The 25,741-nt window shown below is 35.1% G+C and overlaps 1 protein-coding gene across 1 annotated transcript in view; it reads left to right on the top strand.

The window, feature by feature from the left end:
• The window catches only part of ttc21b (tetratricopeptide repeat domain 21B), a 29,926-nt gene extending 5,503 nt beyond the window's left edge, over positions 1 to 24,423 (top strand). The window contains exons 7-29 of the mRNA XM_089133434.1: positions 394 to 478; positions 3,720 to 3,818; positions 4,187 to 4,379; positions 6,317 to 6,414; positions 7,228 to 7,428; positions 8,095 to 8,224; positions 9,574 to 9,731; positions 9,834 to 10,058; positions 10,666 to 10,904; positions 13,279 to 13,351; positions 14,434 to 14,544; positions 14,687 to 14,825; positions 15,273 to 15,379; positions 16,454 to 16,642; positions 18,008 to 18,118; positions 18,491 to 18,572; positions 18,666 to 18,816; positions 19,884 to 20,045; positions 20,961 to 21,156; positions 22,314 to 22,538; positions 23,169 to 23,289; positions 23,373 to 23,440; positions 23,766 to 24,423. Of these exons, the coding sequence (XP_088989560.1) occupies positions 394 to 478; positions 3,720 to 3,818; positions 4,187 to 4,379; positions 6,317 to 6,414; positions 7,228 to 7,428; positions 8,095 to 8,224; positions 9,574 to 9,731; positions 9,834 to 10,058; positions 10,666 to 10,904; positions 13,279 to 13,351; positions 14,434 to 14,544; positions 14,687 to 14,825; positions 15,273 to 15,379; positions 16,454 to 16,642; positions 18,008 to 18,118; positions 18,491 to 18,572; positions 18,666 to 18,816; positions 19,884 to 20,045; positions 20,961 to 21,156; positions 22,314 to 22,538; positions 23,169 to 23,289; positions 23,373 to 23,440; positions 23,766 to 23,843 (3,241 nt within the window). The 3' untranslated portion in view covers positions 23,844 to 24,423. The remainder of the gene's footprint in view (positions 1 to 393; positions 479 to 3,719; positions 3,819 to 4,186; positions 4,380 to 6,316; positions 6,415 to 7,227; positions 7,429 to 8,094; positions 8,225 to 9,573; positions 9,732 to 9,833; positions 10,059 to 10,665; positions 10,905 to 13,278; positions 13,352 to 14,433; positions 14,545 to 14,686; positions 14,826 to 15,272; positions 15,380 to 16,453; positions 16,643 to 18,007; positions 18,119 to 18,490; positions 18,573 to 18,665; positions 18,817 to 19,883; positions 20,046 to 20,960; positions 21,157 to 22,313; positions 22,539 to 23,168; positions 23,290 to 23,372; positions 23,441 to 23,765) is intronic.
• The last annotated feature ends 1,318 nt before the right edge of the window (positions 24,424 to 25,741 follow it).

Here is a 25,741-nt window from a genome sequence, read left to right as displayed (position 1 = left end):
TATTTAAAAATCCCATGCAAGAACTTTCACACCTCTGATTTGCTTTGAAATTATTCATTGAAATTGACAGTTTGAACTGATTCACAGAAATAACGCCAAAATTGTCTGTCAAAAGTTTGTTTTTTTGTAACATGAAAACAATATAATGGATTTCTCCTGTAATTAAAACTGATGACAGGCACATCAGTCTGAATAAAGCAGATGCTGTGTGTAAGTTACTAAAAGGTTCGCTCAAATTTAACAATGTGGTGTGCATTTCAGAATTAAGTAATGATTATTATGGATATTCAAAATGTATATCTAAATGTTAAATAAAGACATGGATGCATGTCTCAGAATATCTGTGTTACACACAAACATACTTTAAATTTCCTGATCTTCTAAATTTTCCAGGCTTCTCCAACGAGATAAAAATAACCTGGAGGCTCTGAGGATGCTGGCCCTGCACTCTCTCTGCAGGGAAGGAGACGTTGCAGAGGTATGACATTACTACCATACGTTTGTTTACACAGATCAAATGCCGGAAGCATCATTTATAGATAGTCTCAGTATAATTCACAAATTCTTATTTAGTGGATTGCAAATAAAAAGTGAGTGTTGCTTTTAGGGTTGGGAACCGAGAACCGGTTCTTTTCTAGAACCGGTTGTGTTTTTGAAAAAATACCGGAACCGTGCAAAATTCCTAAGTTTCGGTTCCGAAAACGGTTCTGATGCCGATGCGATATCATCATGTGGGCGAAGTGCTGGGAGTAGAAGACGCCGTCTTATTCCTAAATGACAAAAACTTCACCACTGAAGTTGCGATTTGCTCTCACACGCGCTGCATTTGTCACACACAGACACACGCACGCTGCGCGCGCCGACCGCCGAGTCACTCTCTAGCCTACATTCAAATCTGTTTGCGCTGAGAGAGAGAGAGCAGTTGTCGATATGAAACTGCTTTACAATCACACAGTCTTAATATTTATTTGTTTCACATATTCAAATGATTTCCGTTACAGAATTAGTGAGATTATAGTTTGAGTAAACATTGACGGTAGTGGTCAAAACAGATGCAGTCCGTATATTTTTTGTGTTCAGAATTTACAAAATATATACAATGAGCGAGTGCATCATAATGTTTTTTTTCAAACCGTGTTTTTGTCTTATCTTGAATCACTACGTAAAGCCTGTAACAGGGTTCTCAAGTTTGAGCAAAAGCTTGGAGTGAGATCACACGCGGTTAGGGGAGGAGCCATAATGAAGCCCCGCCCACCCATCCCCGCCCCCAATTTTACCCATTGTTCATAATTAACCAGAACAAATTAAAATTATAACAATTAGTAAATCTGATAAATGACAGAGCAATTCATCACATCAAATATACTCTTTAATGCAGTATTACAAATATAGCTAACCAAAAATATAACAAATTGCTCCAAACAGTTTCAAACAAATCTTTAAAAATTGCATTTTGATTTTTGAATGCGTCTTCTAATCTAGACGAATGATTTATTGTGTGGTGGGACATTGAGAACAAATGGACAGATTAGAGTGCACCACCTCTTCCACTGTCTCCTCCTCTAATCTGGCAACCTTTTTAGGGGGCTTACCCTTTGGTGCCCAAAATGACAAAATATCTTTCTGCTTTTTTCCTGACATCTTTGAAAAATACAAATGCAACATTATGACAATGATTAAATATTACCCAGAGCAATCTGCTGTAATACATCCTTAATGTAACTAGAAAGACTATTAATATTACAGTATAATATAATTTAAAATAAAATCAGTAAATCTTCATTCCTTTCCATACCCACTAACATTTCTCTAAGTTTCAGATAACGTAAGATAGCCAAACTGAGCCTGGTTGCATTGTAGAGTTTTTGACTGCATCAATAATAATGTACGATGGGCTACATATTAAATGTTCTAGCCCAACAATGTTAGACGAGCTTCTTCCAACTTACCTTCTTCTCCATCACGACACATGTGTTCGCGCGATGTTGTTGGTTACCTAGTAACGAACGTACGGTGACCGAGGATGTTCCGTCCATTTCCGTGTGTTCGAGCTACTGAATGACATGGTGCACGCAGCGCGCATATATGTTGCCTAGTAACGAACGCAATCTGGCGGAGATACGCGCTGGCGGCAGGAAACTTCACTTTGTTTGCCTGCGCCTCGTATACAACGTTAGAAAGCTTTCAGCCAGGACAACTTGGTTGGCATTGCCTTTTCAGCGTGAGAAATACACAGTGTGGCGTGTGAGCGTGTGAACCGGTCGAAATGCGTGTGTCTCACGGCCAATGCGTGAGACTTGAGAACCCTGCTGTAATAAGCGTTAATACTCGGACTTCTTTAGACTGGCCGGCGGATCGCAGCTGCTGCGGAGTAGCCCAATGCCTGCGTGACTCGTCATGGACATAAACAGAGAGAAGTAGCTCCGGCAACAATGTTCTTCCGCAAGACGCATGTAGTTCTGTTTATTAACTGCTAGAGCGCCGATTTATCCAGTAATGAAATAAGTAAAGTCTTTATGAATCAATCATTCAAACCGTTTTAAAAAATAATCTGTTCTACACACATATGTGTGTTAAAGCATATACTATTCCTTCTGAGAGGGTATTCTTCACTGTTGGAGATACAATAAAGGAGAGGTCTAAATTATTATAGAGAATGCAGAATTTTTTAATTTCCTTTATATATATATATATATTTTTTTTTTGTGCAAAGATTGCTTAATAATATTTTGAGTTTGTTTACATTACCAGTCTGTTAAACTAATTTGTCATGTTCTATAAGAAATAAACACAAAAAGGATTGTGGATTTTTCTCTTACTAATATTTTTAATTGAATGGGAACCGGAACCGGAATCGTTTGGCGGAACCGGAATCGGAACCGGAACCGGAAAATTTCTCACGATTCCCAACCCTAGTTGCTTTGAATTTTGTTCATATTTCAGTGTGGCTTAAAGGATAGTTCACTTTGAAATAATTTTTTATATGTTTTAGCTTTCCTCAAGGGCATCCAAGATGTAGGTTTCTTTGTTTCCACAGTATTTTCAATTTTGATATTTTTAGGTCAAACCGTTTGTGTCTGTCAGTCATATAATGGAGGTCTATGGTCACCACCTCAAAGAGCATGCACAGAGAAGTCCAAATTAAACATGATTTAATGACTCGTAAATGTAAGTACACATTGATGGCCTAAGACACGAAATGAGCGGTTTGTGTAAGAAAACGAGCAGTATTTATATCGTTTTTACCTCTTTATATCGTTGAGGGCGCTATGCTTAAGTAAATAAGAACCTTCTATTCATCAACAAATCCTAAAAAATATGATGTTTCATGAATTTCACATGATATTTAGCAGCACAAATCAGCATATTAGAATGATTTCAGAAGGGTCATGTGACATTGAAGACTGGAGTAATGATGCTGAAAATTCAGCTTTGCGTCAAAGGAATAAATTACATATTTAAATAGAAAATATGTATTCAATATTTCACAGTAGTACTGATTTGACTGTATTTTGATCAAATAAATGCAGCTTTTGTGGGCCAGTAAGATTCAAAAGCCTACCTATACATTTTTTTATATGATTCTCATTCATTTTCTTTCCCTTTCTCTATATTGCTGGAGTTCCAGTAATGCCTGATGATTAACAGTGTCAAAAGCTGCAGATCTAGCAAGATTTTTTTTTAATGATTCTCTTTCATTTTCTTTCTCTTTTTTACAGTCCGTAAACCAACTATCAAATCTGATCAGTAATCTGGACATTCAAGAACTGAACAATCCGGAGCTCTTCTACAGGATGTCTTTAGCGTTCACTCGAGTGGTAATACTCCGATTAGAGACACTCAACTACACAAACAGATTAAAGTCATCACACCACTTAAGATTCATTTTCACTTGAATGTTAGAATCCTTTGAGTCACACACCAGCTGGCTTTTGCCACATTTTGTTATATATACACTTCATATAAATGTGATTCACTCCTAAATATGACATTATAGGGAACAGACACACAAAGATTCACAGTGACCTTCTGACATCTGGCATGTGTAGAATGAAAACAATAATCAATGTGCCTAATGCCGTATTCATTCAATGGGAAATAACACATTTTGTGAAAAATTCCTGTCGGACAAAATAAGAGATGCTGCATGTAGATGTAATATTGTGAATATTTGATCCCTCTGCAGTGTGGACGAGCTGAGAAGATTCTTCAGCACACTCACAGGATGGTGGAGCGGGTGTTTACACAGGCCTCGGGCGACTCTGAGCTGGCCACAGAGATGGGCTACCAACTGGTTCTGCTGGGAAGGGTGAAAGAGGCCATGAAATGGTACAAGACAGCGATGACTCTCGATGAGAGCAGCGTCCCTGCTTTGATGGGTGAGAGCAGTTTGAAAGCCATAAGGAGAAATAAATGAATACTTATATAAACTATAAAATAAGTGCATGGGTCACATTCAGAGTTGGCATACAAAATGTTAATAAATGCACATATGTGACTGTATATTCTATATTATTTGCAAAGTGGCAATTGAAAACAGGCTACACTTACACTATATGGAATACATTTTTATTCAGATTTTAAATGTTGAGTTTTTGGAATATCTTTTATCATTGCTGTTGCCATCATGTCATAAAAGCATCAAACCATCTATTAAATGATTTTTCATCTTCTAATAACTTAATCAGAGGATTATCTAAGATCAGTGTGTTAACTAAAAGTTCTAAACACAGGGTTCCTATGCAGTTTGGAAAAGTATGGGATTTTTCATTCATTTGAGAGTCATTTCCAGGTCTGGATAAATATGGAAAAATATCCAGACGTTTCCAGGCTATTGGCCCTATTCAGTTTTCTAAAATATAAATTTAAGAATTTAATTTAAAATAAATGTATCATGAAAGCAGAGTGTTTAAGGCAATTTTTTAAACACAATTGAACAAATTCAAGGCACAAATTTTTATTATGCAAGCTCTGTCTTTTACCATAAGCAAGTCTCTTTTGAACTTCACAGCAACAGATAAAGGAGCAAACAAACTTTTTTTTTTTGTACTTTCAACATCAAACCACAATTACAGTATCAAACAGAGTGGAATATAAGCAGGTTATAAAGTCATCACTTCGAGAAAACTAATGAAAAAAACATGAGAAAATAAGAATATTTTCAGATGACTGTACTATAGACCATTTCACAAGATGTAAACAACACTGGTCCAGAAGCACTTCCTGTTTCAGTTTTTTAACACTACATAAAAGCTGGGATAAAATACAACCAACAGAACATTTAAAACTGAATCAAAAAGTTAAACAAACATCTTTAAGATGTTTTCTTTACATGTGAAATAAAGAAAACAGTTACAAACTGAAACAGGAAGTGCTTCTGGACCAGTGTTGTTTACATCTTGTGAAATGGTCTATATAACAAATGTAATGCTGTATGAACTATTTATGTTAAATATGGTCTGAAAAGAAAGGTTTAGAAATTTGACTCTGGAAAAGTATTAGAATGGAAAATGTGTAGGAAATAAAAATGAATATCAGAGAACTGATTTTTATTTAGTTTGAAGTACTACAATTGCTAAAACTGAAATAAAAATGAAAGCTAAATTGAAATATTCAAAAACTAATAAAGTTTACAAAAGTTTCCAAAAAATTTATATTTATATTAGGGCTGTGCAAAAATTAATTGCAATTAATCGCATCCATAATAAAAGTCTGTGTTTACATAAACATATTCTGTGTTTACATAAACATATTTTGTATATATAAATACCTATGCATGCATGTATATATTTGAGAATTATTTGTGCTTAAATTCTGTATATATTTATATATATAAATAAATACATAATCTATATTATATAAATATAAATATTTTATATATGAATATTTTGGATGCGATTAATCACAATTAATTTTTGCACAGCCCTAATATATATATATATATATATATATATAAACAGACGTTGCCCAAGGTGCTTCACAATCAGGGAAAATAAAACGATATAAAACAATTTACCTACATTTACATACAGACAAACAGTGGAATATAAACCTAAAACAGGAAACAAATACAAGCTATGTCCCTTTCACACATAAAGCCAAGCTACTTTAGACTGACCCCGAGGCTACATCTAATAAGTAGGTTTTGAATACGGCCAACGACATTGCTGATCTATATAATACGGCTGATATATATAATACTAAAACATCTCTATCTAGGATACCTGACATAAACATTTTTAATCGCTTAAAATTCATTACTGGATAGAGCATTAAAATAGCAGAAAAGAGCATTGACTTTGGTGTGTTTGTGCAGGTATCATCAGGTGTCGGCTCATGGAGGGACACTTAGAGGATGCAGAACAGCAGCTGGAGTTCCTCACTGAGATCCAGCAGTCCATTGGCAAATCAGGGGTGAGAGAGCATTTACATCACATACTATCTTACTTTAAAAATCAACATGAGCTCTCGAACAATGTTGCACACGGTATGGCAAGCCGTTTTAGCTTTTATTCATTTCCAGGATATGAATTCTTGATATCAACAATTACATTCTTGATATCAAGAATTTAATTGTTGATATCAAGAATTTAATTGTTGATATCAACAATATCAACAATTAAATTCTTTATATCAACAATTTGGTTTTGAATGGCAGCCTATGGTGACATTTCACAAGTGAAATACAATTGTTGATATCAAGAATTACTTTTTTGATATCAAGAATTACATTTTTGATATCAAAAATGTAATTCTTGATATCAACAATTGAATTCTTGATATCAAAAATGTTGATATCAAGAATTTAATTGTTGATATCAAGAATTCATATCCTGGAAATGAATAAAAGCTAAAATGGCTTGCCATACACACGGACTGTTTCCAGAATTCTCTTCACAGAATCAAGAGATAAAGTGTTTTTCTGTAGAATATTTATCTTTTGACTCATATTCAACAGAGACCTGGTTTATTAATCCACTTATGCTGTGTTTTCCTGTCAAAGTCATCCAAAGTACGCAACAGGGCCTGTTTACACAAACCGAGGCCCCACATTTACACAAATGCACATCTGCTTAGCAAAAAACAGCTGCCATGTTGTATTTGTAGAGGAACAGAATTTAGTAAAAACGAAACAAAAACCGCACAAGACATTAGTGAATCGATGATCTACCACATGACATATTAAAGCACATGCATGATCTTTTATGGTGTGTTTGTGTGTGTTAGGAGTTGCTGTATCTGCGAGCGCTGTTGGCTGTGAAAAAGCGTCGGCCCCCAGACGAGGCGACCAACTTGTTAAACGACACAGTGGACACACATTTCTCCGCCCTGCAGGGTCTGCCTCTCAGCGTCGAGTACTTTGAGAAGCTCAACCCCGACTTCCTGCTCGAGATCGCCAAGGAATACTTGGCACTGTCTCCGGCCAAGGTTTTCCCTCCCATGCGCTGCCTAACAAGCCATCAGAAGCCTAGTAGCTGTTTAGCAAATATCATGCAAAGCAATACCAAATACGCTGATTTCACGCAGCCCCCATTTTGAAATCGAAAGCGAGGCTCCGGTGGGAAGAACCCCGGAAGAACAAATAGACAGCCTTGGACTACCAACCTGAAGCTGCATATACTCTGAGATTTCTATTAATTGCCTGTCAACCAATCAGAACACTCTAGTAACTGCCTTGCAAGGCAATAGCACCCACCCTTAAAGGGATAGTTCACTTTGAAATTAATTTTTGGTATGTTTTGCCTTACCTCAAGAGCATCCTAGATGTAGGTGTCTTTGTTTCTGCAGTAGTTTCAATTTTGATATTTTTAGGTCAAACTGTTCTTGTCTGTCAGTCATATAATGGAGGTCTATGGTCACCACCTCAAAGAGCATGCACAGAGAAGTCCAAATTAAACATGATTTAATGACTCGTAAATGACTCGTCTCTTGTAATCACAGCCATGCCCAAGTACTCTGAGGGCGCTTTTCAAAGTGAACTATCCGTTTAACATGCCTGGCAACACCCTGGTGATCAGACAGAATAGCCTTCATTTGGAGTTTGTCATGATTCCTGTTACTGTTGTAGTTTGTTGACTGATGTTCTCTCTCCAGCCTCCAGCTCCAGGTCAGCCTCCGTCCCCTCAGCTGCAGCACTGCGCGTCTGTGCTGGACACAGTGCTGAAAGTAGTCCCTGGTCTGCTGCAGGCCGGCTTTCTAATGGCCAAAGTCCGATTTCAGTCAGGTGTGTGCTTTTCTGATAAGTCTGATTTTATTTTTTTCTTTTATTTTACAAGCTGAAATCAAATGTCCTGACTCTCAAGCTTTTCACTTCCAGGCAGGTATTATATTATCTTTGAGATATTGTTATAGCATATACTGTATATATATATATATATATATATATATATAAATATATATATATATATAAATTAGTTTTTATTTTTGTATCTTCTGTTTTCAAATAGTGTTGTTGACATTTTTACATTTTTTTTACATTTTTATTAGTTGTTTTTGTTTTTTAAATATGTGTGTGTGTGTGTGTGTATATATATATATATATATATATATATATACACACACACACATATTTAAAAAACAAAAACAACTAATATAAATGTCAAAAAAATAAATACTGTATATATATATATATATATATATATATATATACACACACACATATATATATGTATGTGTGTATATATATATATATATATATATACACACACACATATATATATGTATGTGTGTGTGTGTGTGTGTGTGTGTGTGTATATATATATATATATATATATTTATTTTTTTGACATTTATATTAGTTTTTTTGTTTTTTTTAAATGTGTGTATAAATTTTGTTTAATCATTTTAATGTGTTATTTTAGTACAAGTTAAACTAAATAGAAATGAGACATTTTTCTTTGGCAGCTAGCTAAAATAAATTAGGTTTAAGTTATTTTCTTTTGACGTTTATTTTATTTCACTTAACAAAAAAAAATGTTAATGTCATTTTGACATTATTGTTGCATGACAAATAAGCAAATAATTTCCTGGTGTATGCATCATTATCATAAAGAAAAAAATCATGTACACAAATCGCAAAGTGTTTTATCCATTATTTGTTTTATTTGCTGGTTAATTTAAGTTGAATAATAACTGTTACAGTAATTTTGGGTACAAAGTAAAAAAAATAAATATTTGCTATGCAAAAATAGTGTTACAATGCAAAAATAGTCTTAAAATCAGCTTAATAACTATTCTTCATTTAAAATATGATTGTTTGTTTCCTTTTTTGGTCAATTCACCCAGTTAGTCAGGCTTGTGCTCTCTTCATTTGTTGTCAAGTCAAGTAACCTTTATTTATATAGCACTTTATACAATTCATTTTTCAAAGCAGCTTCACATTAATAACAGGAAAATAAAATTCAATGATGCAAACAGAATTAAATTCTGCTATTAAGCAGCTCTAAAACAACAACAGTAAACAGTCGTTATTCAGTTGAAATCAGTTCAGTAACTCTAAAGTACATCAGTTAGGAAATGAGTCCAGAAAACAGTGATTTCATCACCCAGCTAAGCTGAGTTGTCCTCCCGCAGGAGACATGGAGGCGGCCCACAGCAGTCTGCAGCATTGTTTGGATCAGAACCCGGCTCATGCTGATGCCCATCTCCTCATGGCTCAGATACATCTCATGCAGGGCAACTTCAAGCTCTCCGCTCAATCTCTGGAACTCTGCCTCAGCCACAACTTTGAGGTGACGCATCACCACTGCCAGCCATCTCGGACTCTCTTAGTGCAGAGTCAAACCTGTTTAAATGTATCATTGGATTTGATGGGGCTGGTCCTTTTTTCTTAGATCCGTGAGCATCCTCTGTATCACCTGATAAAGGCTCAGGCTCAGAGGAAGATGGGGCAGCTTCAGGAGGCCATTCAGACATTGCAGATGGCCATGAGTCTGTGCGCTGTGAAGAGAGCAGGCTCTTCAGCCAAAAGACAGAGCAAGAGAGTTGAGCTCAACTCGGCCGACTGCGTATCTGTGTTCCTGGAACTAGCTGAGGCTCTGTGGCTCAATGGAGAACAGGTTAGTGGACAACCAATGCTGCATTTTTCTATAGACCATTTTGCAAGATGTAAACAACACTGGTCCAGAAACACTTCCTGTTTCAGTTTGTAACTGTTTTCTTTATTTCACATGTAAAGAAAACATCTTAAAGATGTTTGTTTAACTTTTTGATTCAGTTTTATATGTTCTGTTGGTTGTATTTTATCCCAGCTTTTATTTAGTGTTAAAAAACTGAAACAGGAAGTGCTTCTGGACCAGTTTTGTTTACATCTTGCAAAATGGTCTATATATTCTAATCATTTGTTAATAAACATGTTCATTACTTTAATGAGCTCGTTGTTTCTGCCTTACATTAATACATTGTTTAAATGTGACTTGTATATGTACATTTATGAAATTCATAACTTGGACACGGTCACGTGTTATAAAAGATCACTCTAAATTGTAATGTAGACATGCATTTTGTGAATTCATGAATGTGAATTGAACTTTTAGAAGAAAAATTGTGTTTTTCAAATGACGTCTTTTCTACATCTGCTCATTATTATGCATGGTTTGTCAGTAAAAATGTGTATTATTTTGCTAGTACCTTGTTTTGGGGATTAAAAGTAGTTTTGACTTCCAGCACGAGGCAGCTAAAGTGATGCAAGACGCCATTAATGAGTTTACGGGCACTCCAGAGGAGCTACGAGTCACCATAGCCAATGCGGACCTTGCTCTAATGCGAGGAGATACTGAACTGGCACTGAGCATGCTCAGAAACATCACGCCAGAGCAGCCATACTATGTACAGGCCAAAGAAAAAATGGCAGACATCTACCTGAACCACAGGAAAGAGAAACGGCTTTACGTGAGCTGCTATAGGTAACGTCTTGAACGTTTGTCAAATGTTCTCCTCATGTTCACTACACATATTATAGCCAGTGTTGGGAGTAACGCATTACAAAAGTAATACATTACAGTAACATATTACTTTTTGCTGTAATGCAGTAGTGTAAGGCATTACTAATCAATTTCCAGTAATATTTTACTCGTTACATGTTCAGTGAGGCTTGTATTACAGTTGTATTACAGTGTATTGTCTGCTTTTACTTCTTAAAGGCAACAGACTATGTGATTTTTAAAGCAGTCTTTTAGTGCCAGTTCAGAGCGGTCGCGTCTGTAACATTGTTTTTTCCTCATAAATGCGAACACGAAAACTAAAATAAAATGAATATTTTAAGTTCTATGGAGACTGGAGAGCCAACCCTTCCTCATCCGATTTGCGCAGTGTAATTAACAGAATTACAAAAAATATATTTTGCCTCCTATTTTTTTGTCACGCATGAATGTGTGTCTTTCCCCTAATATTAAAAATAAAACATAGACTGATATTTGTCTAATGTCTGGAGTCCTTTAAGGAAATAGCCTATATACGTTTCAATACATGTATTTTCTGAGAATTTTTATTTCAAGTTTTGACTGCAAATGTCATCATGTCCATAATGCTGGACTTCCCCAATTTTAAATAATTTATCCTCAACTAGTTTTGTGGTGTAGGTCTACGTATTTTATAATGTTAACTTCAAATAATACTAATAGCCTAATTTAAGGATAAGGCAGCATTGGATATGGATTGTAAGGAGAATAACACTGGAGTTGGAAGAGGTGTGTCGCGATTCTGTAGGTTCGTGGATCTGAGTCGTGTGGCGAATCGCGATTTCGGTTTCATATTGCATATCGTTACAGCACAAAAGTTAAGTTCTACTTAGTTATTTTGGTGAAAGTAACTCAAAAGTAATACATGAGTAATGTAACGCATTACAATTCTGGGACAGTAATATTGTAAGGTAATGAATTACTTTTAAATAACAGTAACAAGTAATACCTAATGTATTACAGTTTGGAAGTAACTTGCACAACACTGATTATAGCTTACAGAATATGTTTTTCTCAGCATATAGGTGAATGTCCAGGTCACATTTTCCCCTAATATCTCTTGAACATACAGCTAATTCATCAGAATAATGAGTGTATTATTAATATAGTATTTTATTGTAGTAGGTAACTCTCTACAGTAACTTTAATGTAGTACTCTCTCTCTCTTTCTATATATATTTATATATTTTTGCAAATATCCTCATGTTTCTAAAAATAGGCACCAGTATTTATCTTTAAGGTGAGACACTACGGGTGAATAGGGTAATTTTTTTAAACTAGCAGATATCATCATGAAACTTTCCCAGTTGATTACCTACATTAAGATGAGAAAACATATATATTACAAGTTTTCTGTAATTTAATGTTTAAATATGCAAATGAGGCATCATCTAATTAAATACGCACTAATTTGCATGTATTTAAAAAACGAAATCTGAGTATTGGATAAAGCCAGGTTCAAAATTATTTTTTCAATGTGTTCACATATTAGATGAGAAAAAAAAATACAGAGGGATTTATGGATGTCTACTTTTGTTATCCTGTAAATCAGAATATACAGCCAATTGCCTTAAAAAATGATTTTCGCCATTGTTTTTTGGAATAAAATGTTATATAAATCAGGCTAGAAATAGGATATTTACAAATCCCTCTGTAAATGTCTTCATAATATAACTAGGTACAAGACTGGAAAAGTTTGGTGTATATAGGTGCTTCTGAAGCGGAGATTTCAGACTTGGAGTATGAGAGAAAAGTTAAATCCCCCTTTTACTTTCACGATTGGTTGCTGATAAAAAGGAAATGACCATATTTGGATCCGACAGCGTTGTACAAGAGAAAGAGAGCTTTCTAACTGTGTATGTGATGACAGGGTGCAGATCACGATTGCTGAGCAGAAAATGATTTATAACAACAACTTTTGAAGAATTTATGAGAAATCTACAGACACAAACAGACAAAGTGTAGTAAAATAAAGACCTAAATGTGTATTTCAGACTTTTTTCACCACAAGTCTGAAAGAAGACATGTTATTGAAGACAAATATGCCAAAATCTCAAAATTGACCAGTGAAAAAAAAAACTATGGTTTTGCCTGCCGTGTCTCGCCTTAATATTTGATGATTTAGAGACCTGAATGAAATGCTGAACCTGCATTTTAATGCTCTGTATTCTAGTGCCTTGAATGTTATTCACGTGTGTTGACAGTTTTCAACAACAAGCTCGGATACAGCTGTGCAAATAATCATCAAACACTCATATACTGTACATACGCGCTGGTCTTATTACTGTTGCATTACGCATTAACGTTTCTGTCTCATCAGGGACTTGGTGGATAAATTGCCGAGCCCTCATACCTTCCTGTTACTCGGTGATGCCTACATAAACATTCAGGAGGTGGGAGAGCTCTTGCTGTTTATTCTTTTGTTTACATTTGTGTTAGTGAAGATCTTTGTTTAGAAGCTCAAATATGGATTTCTTTTTTTTTTATAAGATGTCTGCCTCTATCACCACACAAATATTTACTTCACAGCGTAAACAGTGAATCCTTATCTAAAGAATGGAACCGTCGTTGAAATTCCAGATCTTTTTTTTTTTCTTTTTTTTAGGAACATTATAGGTTGTTTTTTTTTTTGCACTTTTATCAGCAAATACTACATACGATGGACAATATTATTATTTATTTATTTTGCATTATGGTATTGTGATGTGAATGGGAGGAAAATGTATTTCATTATCATAAAAATATTTACACAAATTGATATAATATAATTAATTTATACACTCACTTTATAAAGAACACCTGTTCAATTTCTCATTAATGCAATCATCTAATCAACCAATCACATGGCAGTTGCTTCAATGCATTTAGGGGTGTCGTCCTGGTCAAGACAATCTCCTGAACTCCAAACTGAATGTCAGAATTGGAAAGAAAGGTGATTTAAGCAGTTTTGAGCGTGGCATGGTTGTTGGTGTCTGAGTATTTCACAATCTGCTCAGTTACTGGGATTTTCACACACAAGCATTTACAAAGAATGGTGTGAAAAGGGAAAAACATCCAGTATGCGGCAGTCCTGTGGGCGAAAATGCCTTGTTGATGCTAGAGGTCAGAGGAGAATGGGCCGACTGATTCAAGCTGATAGAAGAGCAACTTTGACTGAAATAACCACTCGTTACAAGCATTTGTGAAGCCACAACACGCACAACCTTGAGGCGGATGGGCTACAACAGCAGAAGCCACTCATCTCCACTACAAATAGGAAAAAGAGGCGACAATTTGCAAGAGCTCACCAAAATTGAACAGTTGAAGACTGGAAAAATGTTGCCTGGTCTGATGAGTCTCGATTTCTGTTGAGACAGAATAAAAACATGGATCCATCATGCCTTGTTGCCACTGTGCAGGCTGGTGGTGGTGGTGTAATGCTGTGGAGGATGTATTATGTTGACTTATTTCTGAAAATAATGTTTTCTATCGACAGCCAGAGCTGGCTATTGAAGTATATGAACAGGCCTTAAAGAAAAACCCCAAAGATGGAGCTGTGGCCAGTAAGATTGGAAAAGCACTCGTCAAGACCCACAACTATGTAAAGGTAAGTACTGTTTTCAAAATGGAAGCTTGTTACACATCTGCTCATTGTGAGAGGAGTATTTTAAAATGCAAAAACAGCTCTTATTTGGAGGGGATTGTCAATAAGAGTAAAACTAGCTTTCTTATATCTTTTCCCTTCCCAGGCAATTAACTATTACGAGGCGGCACTGAAGAGCGGGCATCAGAGTTTCCTGCGTTATGACCTGGCCGATCTGCTCATGAAGCTCAGGCAGTATGAACGCTGTGAAAAAATCCTGCAAGAGGCTCTCACACATGATCCTGGTGAGAAATATCTCAGAAATGAAGGTATTGTAAAATGGCAACACCTCAGTTCAGGTACCCTGGAAAAGAGATTTCATATTTTTTTATTAGCACATTAAGCTCAAAATGACCAAAAAGTGCTGTTTTAGATTAATGGAGATTTTAGCTTGTTTAGATTTGGCAGCCATCAAACACAGACATCTGATCAGGAATATTGTCTGCTGGGTATTTTTAAGTCTCAGGACTGTGTGTATTCAAGAACCTGTTACACAACTGACAAATGAAATTGAGATTGTCAGAAAAGTCCTTTGGGTGTGTCATGGGAAAGCATGGGTGTGCACTTTTAATTGATGATTGGAAGGTGGTTCAGCTTCATATAATTTAAAAGTCAATTCTTGTGTAGTGCACAATGCAGTTGCTCTTTTTCATGTGCTATCAGTGACGTCTTTCTGTCTTTGTTTTTTTCAGTGAATGAGCTGTTGTTACTTACCGAAGACTGTCGTTATCTTGTGCTTCTCGCCAAGGTTCAGAGCAAAGTCAATAAAAACGATGAAGCGTTACTGTCCCTACAGAGAGTGAGTTGAATGTCTTTTCCTCTGAAACGGTGTTGTTCTTGTTAACTAAAACTATTACTAATCATTTTTCGGTAATGTAAATAAAGCTGAAATAAAATATAAATATTAGATGATACACCAAGAAATTATTCCTTTTAATAAATAGAAAAACTTTTGCTGATAATTTACTCACCCCCATCTCATCCAAGATGTCCATGTCATTCTCTCTTCAGTCGAAAAGAAATTAAGGTTTTTGATGAAAACATTCCAGGATTTTCATCAAAATGAACTAGTTCATCAAAATTTTCCGAGTCACTTTGTTTGTTACGTTCGTTGAATGAACCAAATGACTCGGAAAAAGATTTGTTCGTTTTGATGAACGAGTTTTAACAGGAGAGTCACATAGAACAAAGCAAGGCGAGCATTTGAGCTTATAAAACTTAAACTTTGTTATTTATTTATTAAATGAGCGCTCGTTTCGCTTGATAAGACCCTTATTCATCGTCTGAAATCGTTTAAAGCTCTTTGAACAGTTTGCAGTTTGCACTGAAACTGTCTTTTGGACCTTGAACCGTTTGGTTCCCATTGAAGTCCATTATATGGAGAAAAATCCTGGATTCATCAAAAACCTTGATTTCTTTTCGACTGAAGAAAGAAAGACATGGACATACTCCTTTAAGTTAAAGTACTAAAATGACTAAACTGAAATAAAAATGATAAACAGACATCAAAAAATTACTAAAAACTTAAAATATAAAAATAAAAGCTAATTCAAATATTGCTAAATATGAAAATCACACTCCTCTGAAAGCTTTCAACAGCTCACCTTAAATCCACAAGACCAATTTACAATTTCATGTTTCACATACATGTCAACTATGTCGCTCTGCCAAAAGGTCTTGGAAGGTGAGTAAATAATGACAGAATGTTGTGGTTTTTTTTTTAACTTTTATTTTTTATTGGTTTATATCGATTTTTGTAAAACACACACACACAAAAAAACAAAAAAAAAAAAACAGAACAGAATGTTGTGTTTTTAATTTCATGCCCTAAGCAATTGATTGACTTTTTTGTGAAATTGTGCTTCGTGCTCAGGCGAGAGATGTGCAGGCGAAGGTTCTGAAGCGTGTTCAGATGGAGCAGCCCGACTCGGTGCCCGCGCAGAAGCAGCTCGCCGCGGAGATCTGTGCTGAGATCGCCAAACACTGCAGCAGCCAGCGCGGCTACGAGCGGGCCGTCAAGTTTTACAAAGAGGCGCTTGTGTACAGTGAAAGTGACAGCAAGGTCAGTGTGGCCCGGATCAGTGAGTCCAGTGTGTTCCTCTGCAGCTGGATGGGTCCAGCCGAGCCTGGAGACGTCTGTCAGTGTGTGTGTGTGTGTGTGTGCGCTGCATTTGAACACGGCACAGAGCTACATTTGCACTGCAAACCATCACCAATCAATTACTACATAGATAGACCATGTTAAAAATGCTCTCCTGGTATTTGCAACATGTAATGTAGAAAACCAATGTATATATTATTAAATGATTTTATTTTATATATATATATATATATATATATATATATATATATATAATTGTTGGATAATCTAAGGAATTACAAATGAAAGGTGCTAATTCAGTTCTGTTTTAATGATATAACAAATAATGTTATTTGTTTATTACAGAGGCGTATTGCATTCACTTGAAGAAAAAAATCTACTCTGTTTTTCTGAATTAACGAGTTAATTTTTCATGAGAAAAAAATATTTTGCTCTGTTTTTCTGAATTAATGAGTTAATTTTTCATGAGAAAAAATATTTTGCTCTGTTTTTCTGAATTAACGAGTTAATTTTTCATGGATTTTTTTTTTTTGCTGTTTTTCTGAATTAACGAGCTAATTTTTCATGGATTTTTTTTTTTTGCTCTGTTTTTCTGAATTAACTCGTTAATTCAGAAAAACAGAGCAAAAACTTTTTTTCTCACGAAAAATTAACTCATTAATTCAGAAAAACAGAGCAAAAAAAATGTTCTCATGAAAAATTAACGCATTAATTCAGAAAAACAGAGCAAAAATGTTTTTTTTCTCATGAAAAATTAACTCATTAATTCAGAAAAACAGAGCAAAAAATATTTCTCATGAAAAATTAACTCATTAATTCAGAAAAACAGAATTTTTTTTTTCTCATGAAAAATTAACTTGTTAATTCAGAAAAAAAGGGGAGATTTTTTTTCTTCAAGTGAATGCAATACGCCTTCGTAGAGTTTATTTACTGTTTATTTATTATTTATATTACGGGTAGTTATTACAGCAAAAAAAATATTTACTTGAAAAATAAAAAATAACATTTAAGAATCCAATGTTTCCATTTAAACTATTTTTGAGATCATGAGAAACATCAGTCAAATGTGTGTAATTGGCAGCACACTTTTTTATGGTTAATGAATAAAGGACTGAGCCTAGACTTCTTCCCAGAATGTCTCGAGGACATTTGTCTTGCACTGTATATGGTTTCTTTTTTTTTATGTGCATGTTAATAAATTATGTTTTTCAAATGCATGCATTACTGCATAAAAAAAATGCGAAACTTAGAATATAATGATTCTTTTCAAAAGTGCGTTTCAGTGTCCATCTGTGCAAGTAAATGTGTGTGTTTGTGTTTAATCAGGTGATGCTGGAGTTGGCTCAGCTGTATCTTACCCTGGATGATGTCGAGGCCTGTCAACAGCAGTGCAGTGCCATTCTGAAGAACGATCCGGTCAACGAGTCCGCCACGCTGGTCAGTTTCCCTAAGCAGATAGCCCTCTCTCATAACCTCACCACTGTGGACCAATCAGATGAATCCAGAGGCAGAATAGACATCTCGAGTGTGTAGAGTTTGGAGGGAAAATTCTTATTTTTTTTATTCAATAGAGAAATTGATGTTTAAATAAACAAACCTTTCAAGTCAGCCTCTAAAGATGCCACAAGACAAAAAAAAAAATTAGTTCAGTTCTGTTCATTTCTTTTTTTACACCAAAACAGACTTTTTTTTACATATTTTCCCACATCTCTTTTTTATAATTTTCAAATATTTTTTTTTTAAATAGTTTTGGTAGTCTTTGGTAGTTTTGGCATTTGGTGATCGTCTCTTCTCCGCGTTGGTTGTTAGATGATGGCAGACCTCATGTTCCGGAAGCAGGACTATGAACAGGCTGTATTTCACTTCCAGCAGCTCTTGGAGAAGAAACCAGGTGTGTCATTCATCTCCTGAGTTGTCAAACGGCAGCAGAGCAAACCCAAGAAACCAGGGAGCTCTAATGAACTCATTTGATCTCTTCCCCCAGACAACTACCCAACGCTGTCCCGCCTCATTGATCTGCTGCGCAGAGCCGGCAAACTGGAGGAGGTTCCAAGATTCCTTGAGATGGCAGAGAAACACTCATCGAGGGCCAAGTTTGAGCCGGGATACAACTACTGCAAAGGGCTCTACCTGTGGTAAGATTATAGAATAAGAAAATAGAGGAGGGGGGGGGTTATGATTTTATTTTATTTATGATGATGGATCCAAAATTGGGGTTCACAAAGGGGTTAATGAAATAAATGAAAACATAAAATTAAAATAAATAAATAAAATAAAACACATTTTGTTTACCTGCATGTCATGTGACCATTAAATGACATCAGAGAACCGTGAACATGTGAATGTGTTGTTAAATTATTTAAATATTCACTTAAAATCTCAGGGGTAAGTAAATATTTTGGCAAAGGGGACAGCGTTATACACTGTTCAAAAGTTTGGGGTCAGTTTTTTTATTTTATTTAGAAAATATGTATTTCTTTTATTCAGAAAATATGTATTTAACCCTAATGCTGTGTTGAAAACCCTGTAACAAAGTGGAAATATCCCAAAAAAGTACACAAATTATCCCAAAATATTTGGGAAGTAGTTATACCGTGTGAGCAAAGTCAGTAAGTTTTAGTCCAATGCTATAACATTAACTAACTTTTTCAGGAAAAAGAAAATTCTCTTCGGGTCAAAATGACCTGAACACAACATAAGGGTTAAATTAATAAAAAAAATTAAATGTATTTTTAATGTTACAAAAATATTTCTATTTCAAATAAATGCTCTTCTTTTGAACTTTCTATTCATCAAAGAATCCTGAATAAATGTATCCACGGTTTCCACAAAAATGTGAAGCGGCACAAATGTTTGATAATATTAAGAAATGTTTCTTGAGCAGCAAATCAGCATATTAGAATGATTTCTGAAAATTCAACTTTTCATCACATCACTTTACATTTTAAAATGTAACAAAACAACCTTTTGGTTGCTGAATTGAATACAATAGGAATTATGTTCTTGTTATCCACTAGGGTTCATCAAGCAAATAGAGAGAATCTCATGAAAACATGTCCAGGTCACATTTCACTCTAAAGTAGGGGTGAATTCAGGTTGATTGGGACAGTTTTACCCAGTCATCTCAATGGCTCAAAAAAAAATTCTTTTTTTTCCCCCAAATTTGATTTGAACATGAATATGAATCATCTGCTTCTCAAAGGTACACCGGTGAACCGAACGATGGGTTGCGTCACTTTAACAAAGCCCGGAAGGACAACGACTGGGGCCAGAATGCAGTGTACAACATGATTGAGATTTGCCTCAACCCTGACAATGAGACGATTGGAGGAGAGGTGTTCGAAAACCTGGACGGAGACATGGGGTGGGTCCAACATTATTAAGCCATGTGAGAAATGCATTTAAAGGAGTAGTTCACTTTAAAAAAAAAAATTCTAATTATTTACTCACCATGTAATCCAAGATATCCACGTCTTTCTTTCTTCAGTCAAAAAGAAATGAAGGTTTTTGATGAAAACATTCCAGGATTTTTCTCCATATAATGGACTTCAATGGGAACCAAACGGTTCAAGGTCCAAATGAGAGTTTCAGTGCAGCTTCAAAGGGCTTTAAACGACACCAGACGATGAATGATGGTCTTATTTAGCGAAACGATCGCTCATTTCAAAAATAAATAAGAAAGTTTAGGTTTTATAAACACAAATGCTCGCCTTTCTCTAGGAACAAAATGAACGAAATGACTCAAAAACGAGTTCGAACAGGAGAGTCACGAACGCACATCACAGAACAGAGCAACGCGAGCATTTGTGCTTATAAAACTTAAACTTAGACTAAAAATATTTCCTACTCGAGCAAGCCACTATTTGACTGATCAAGCCTATCCAATAGGAGCAGACTGGGAATGGCCTTGAAGGCAACATGACCAGTGCATTATGGGTTTTCCTATTTATTTAGCAAAAGGTATATAGCCATTTGCTATGTTTTCTCTAGTCAGGTAGCACTTTTTTGTGCCGTTCTGTAGCATAGACAGCCAGGTTTTATTGAAAGCCTACTTTCCCAGTGGTGAATTACCCATTTAAAACATCTGCTTAAATAAAATGACACTCGAAACGTCCACAAGTGTCACCAGAGATGCATTTAAGATGCATGTTCCTGCCGATCTTAATACCAGGTGCCTCGGACCATCTTCACTTCACCAATACGTCTTTTATACTACAGAAGCTGTTATTGAGTTTTATTCAGTCTTACTAATGATGCATTTCATTTGTTTGGAGTTCAGGAACTCCACAGAGAAGCAGGAGTCCGAGCAGCTGGCCGTGAGAACAGCGGAGAAGCTCTTGAAGGAGCTGAAGCCACAAACCCCAGCGGGACACGTTCAGCTGCGCATCCTGGAGAACTACTGCTATCTGGCCACCAAGCAGAAAGCCAACGTGGAGAGAGCTCTCAACGTCTTCATCGAGACCGCAAACAATGAGGTGTGTGGGCATCACATGACGGATGTTGAATACACGCAGACACAGCCCTTTTGTATTTGCATGCATCGTGGTTTGTACAAGGTACTTGAATTTTACTTTTCAAAATTAAAGTCTTGGAAAATCCTTGAAATCAGCCATATTTAAGAAAAGGTGCTTGAATTATTGAAAGACAGTAAAATTAGTGTTTAATTTTATTGATAAAACAATCTTTTCACACAAAATGAGACAGATATACTCTAGAGGCATTTTACATGGCTATGAGCGTGATATTGCTCATATAAATATTAGGGCTGTCAAACGATTAATCGCGATTAATCGCATCCAAAATAAAAGTTTGTGTTTACATAATATATGTGGGTGCACTGTGTATAATTATTTTGTATATATAAATACACACACATGCTTGTATATATTTAAGAAATATTGTCATGTGTATATACTGTATATAGATTTATATATTATATATAAATATAAATATTTTATATATAAATATTTTTTTCTTATATATACATGCATGTGTGTGTATTTCTATATACAAAATAATTATACACAGTGCACCCACATATATTATGTAAACACAAACTTTTATTTTGGATGCGATTAATCGCGATTAATCGTTTGACAGCCCTAATAAATATCCAAGTATATGTTAGCTTTTATTCTTCATGTCAATCATATATATTAATGGAAATAAATCGGTTTGAATAAGGGAAGCGATCCTTTCAATGATTAATTTCCATTTTATTCCATGTGCTGCACTTTATTACTTTATCATTTTGTATTATTAGATTATTTTTATTTATCTATTTCCCTTTTTTAGGATTAAAAATATAATAAAGATATTGTTTGATAAGTGAGATCTCAGTCCTTGAAAACCAAGAAAGTAGTGCTTAAAGTTTTTTTTTTTTTCATTTTACAGTATCTGTACGAACTATTTAGCTAGGAAGCATTAATTGACCAAAAGTCACAGTAAAGATAAAGATGTCTATTTTTAAATACATCAAATGCTGTTCTTTTGAAGCTTCTACTTGTCTTTCAGTGCAAAAACCTGTTCTGTGTGAATGACCCCTAACGAAATGTTAATAGCCACAGATATGAGGTGAATCCTCTCCCTTCATTTACTCAACTATCCACTGATATCTGTTTGTTCTGTGCAGAAAGATCACGTTCCTGCGCTGCTGGCCATGGCCACTGCCTACATGATCCTGAAGCAAACCCCTCGGGCCCGGAATCAGCTCAAACGCATTGCCAAGATGAACTGGAACATCATTGATGCGGATGAGTTTGAAAAGAGCTGGCTGCTCCTGGCCGACATCTACATCCAGTCGGGGAAATATGACATGGCCGGAGAGCTGCTGAAGAGGTGCCTACGCCACAACAAGGTGCCGTTTTTTATATTTTTATCACAGTCATGGTATATAGGGCTGGGTATTGACACAAATTTCGATTTCAGGAAAAAAAATGGTCCAAAAACCCGAACGAAAGCCTCGTACCGAACAGTTCAGTACGAACAAGTGTATCGTTACACCCCTAATGGTATATACATTTTTTTGTTGGAAATTCAACTGAAAAATTTGGATAAATTAGAACATTTAAATCCAAACATGTGGTAAAATGGCTCTTTTTAAATAAAAAAATATGTTCTTCCTCAGTATTTTTGTCTTGTCCACCAGTATAAATATCGAGACATTCTTAAATCAAGATACATTTATTTGAGATGCTATACATGACGTCTTATTGTCTCAAAAATAATCAAAATTAGGTGTTTTTTGCTCAAAACAAAACAAAAATCTCCCAATAGGATAAGAAAAATAAGCTTGTTCACTTTGAATTCATGACATGAACATGAACTCCCTTAATTTTGATACATTTTCAGTGTTTATTTTTAACTTGATGGACAAAAGACAAAAGTGTGCTGAACCTCGAACATCACAACTTGCAGGCAAGCTCTTCATTTGACATGATGAAGTACTGATGTCAATAACAGGCTATTGAATCCTGTTTTACAATAGTCCTGCTGCAAGGCGTATGAGTACATGGGTTACATTATGGAGAAGGAGCAGTCATTCAGAGATGCTGCCATGAATTATGAATTGGCCTGGAAGTACAGCAATCAAACCAACCCAACTATCGGTAAGATTAAAGCACCTCCTGTGTGTGTGTGTGTGTGTGCGTGCACATCCCTCATTGACATCAGCCTCCTGTTTGTTTAACAGGCTACAAGCTTGCGTTCAATTACCTGAAGGCCAAAAGACATGTGGATGCTATAGATGTGTGTCATAAAGTGAGTACGCAATCTGAATTTGTGAAGGAGAGTTATAATTCTGGCATCATAGATCACAGACTCACTCTAATATGGGAGAATTTTTGCTAGGGTTACAAAGTATATTTTCTTTGCTAAATATATTTTGCTTTGAATCTTGAAATATTGTGAATAACTTTTGGTTCATGCATGGTTTTGAACCGTTTTCTTTTTTAAATGTCTATGGAAAATTACTTGCAAAAGCCAAGGCTGCTGCAAAAGTGGACCTTCACTGTTGTGATTCATATGCAAATATGATTAAGCTTTTTGCATCTTTTGCATCTGTGTTTGTCTGAATGTCCCTCAGGTTTTGGACGCGCATCCCAACTATCCACGGATCAGAAAAGACATCTTGGACAAAGCAAGAGTGGCTTTAAGATCATGACATATTGAGCGGTGTGCTGTTGCTCATCCTGATTTCATCTAGAATTTCATATACATGCACTTTATTAGAAACGTTTTGATATGACAACATCCAGTGTTAATTGAGAATTAAAACAAGCATTGGTAATGATGCAATATTTCCTATTATGTAGTGTACACAGAAACAAATACTAATGCCACTTTCTGTTTTGTCAAAATGTGCAGTTACAATAGAGCACAGTGTACTGTATCCCACAATGCAGTGTGCTTGACCTTGCGTTTCCAATGTGTCTCTTTTTGACTCTTTATTTGATCAGACTGGCAAATGTTACAATTCTTTTGCCTAAAGTTGAATAAGAAATGCAACTTTTTATTTCTAAGATGATAATTACTTGCTATTCTTATGCCTCAGTGAGGTCATGTGAGAACAATGAAGCATACTACTGTTTGGAAGTGTTCTAAATGGAACACTAGCATTCTGCTTACCTCACACTTCACAGTATGCTGGATAATGAATCTACTTGTGTTTTAAAACCGAATGCAACGATAAACACTTAAAACCGTTATATAAATAAAGTGACAATGTATGGCTTTGAATTGGGGCTTTGCGCAATGAGTCAGTAATTCTCTTCTCACTTCAAGAGCATGAAATGGAAATGGCCCTAAATCTGTGTTGTTTATGGTGCTTGAACTCAGGGAAGAATTGAAACTTAATTTTCCATTACGGATAAACAACTATCTGATGCTGGTGTTCACTGCAAATCTTTAAAAGCCTTTTTAACCGTTTAGAGTGTGACGTTACATCCAAAACAACATGGCTGACCTTGGGCTATTGTTATTATATCAGTTTCCTCTGAGGGGGCGCCTCCTAAAAAAAATCGATGTGAAATTAACCCATTTCACAAAAATAAAACATCGAAAAAATTACAAAATGTGACATTGGAAAGTGTATGCCTCCACATGATTTGGTTTGTGCGATAAATCCCGCCTCTTATTTCCGTCGGCATCACTGCTTTGTCACATCAAAATCAAACTTGAAATAGTCTGAAAACGTGTTGAATGTGGGTCATTTTTAGTGAGCAAGCTTGACAGTTTACTGAGCTTGATGACAGAAGTTTACTATTAAAAAACAGGTGAACATTAATTCACAAATAAAATATATTGTTTACATTCTTATGCAGATAGTTATTTTGGAATAAATGTAAAAATGCTTAAAAACACTAACTTGAGATTTATATGTGGTTTTAATAAAAAAGAACATTAATAACAGTGAGTGATTACAACATAGAATTGTATTATATTTACATTTACATATTTATTCGTTTAGCAGTCACTTTTTTTCCATATATATATATATTTGGGGAAAAAAAAAATATATATATATATATATATATATATTAGGTGCTATATATATATATATATATATATATATTAGGTGCTATATATAAATATATATATATATATATATTTTTTTTTTTTAATTTATTTATTTTTTTCCCAAATATATATATATATATATATATATATATATATATATATATATGTATGTTTAATTAACTGGGAAAATGTGACATTACTGGGTGTTCATATATATATATATATATATTAGGGCTGTATTCAACCAAAGAAATCCTTAGTCGACCAAAGTCGAGTCCTGCTCGATGATTAGTCGACTAAAAAAAAAAAAAAAAAAAAACGTGATATTTTGATTAAACATTTTTTAAACAATTGTCATTGAGCATTTATAAAACAACAACGAAAAAACATCACAAATAAATAAAACTATAATAATAATATAATTCTTTGAAAATTAAGTGATTTTTTAACTGCAAAAAGTGAAGAGCTCTGTCCTAGGTCTATAGTACAGTCCCAATCGCGCACCTGACCACACCACACGCTGCAAAAAATATAACTGCTATC

Source organism: Pimephales promelas, chromosome 7 (assembly GCF_988280905.1).
Source record: "Pimephales promelas chromosome 7, fPimPro1.hap1.1, whole genome shotgun sequence".
In the NCBI taxonomy this organism is placed as follows: Eukaryota; Metazoa; Chordata; class Actinopteri; order Cypriniformes; family Leuciscidae; genus Pimephales; species Pimephales promelas.
Note: the sequence above shows the minus strand (reverse complement) of the source record. Positions and strands in the feature narration are given on the sequence as shown.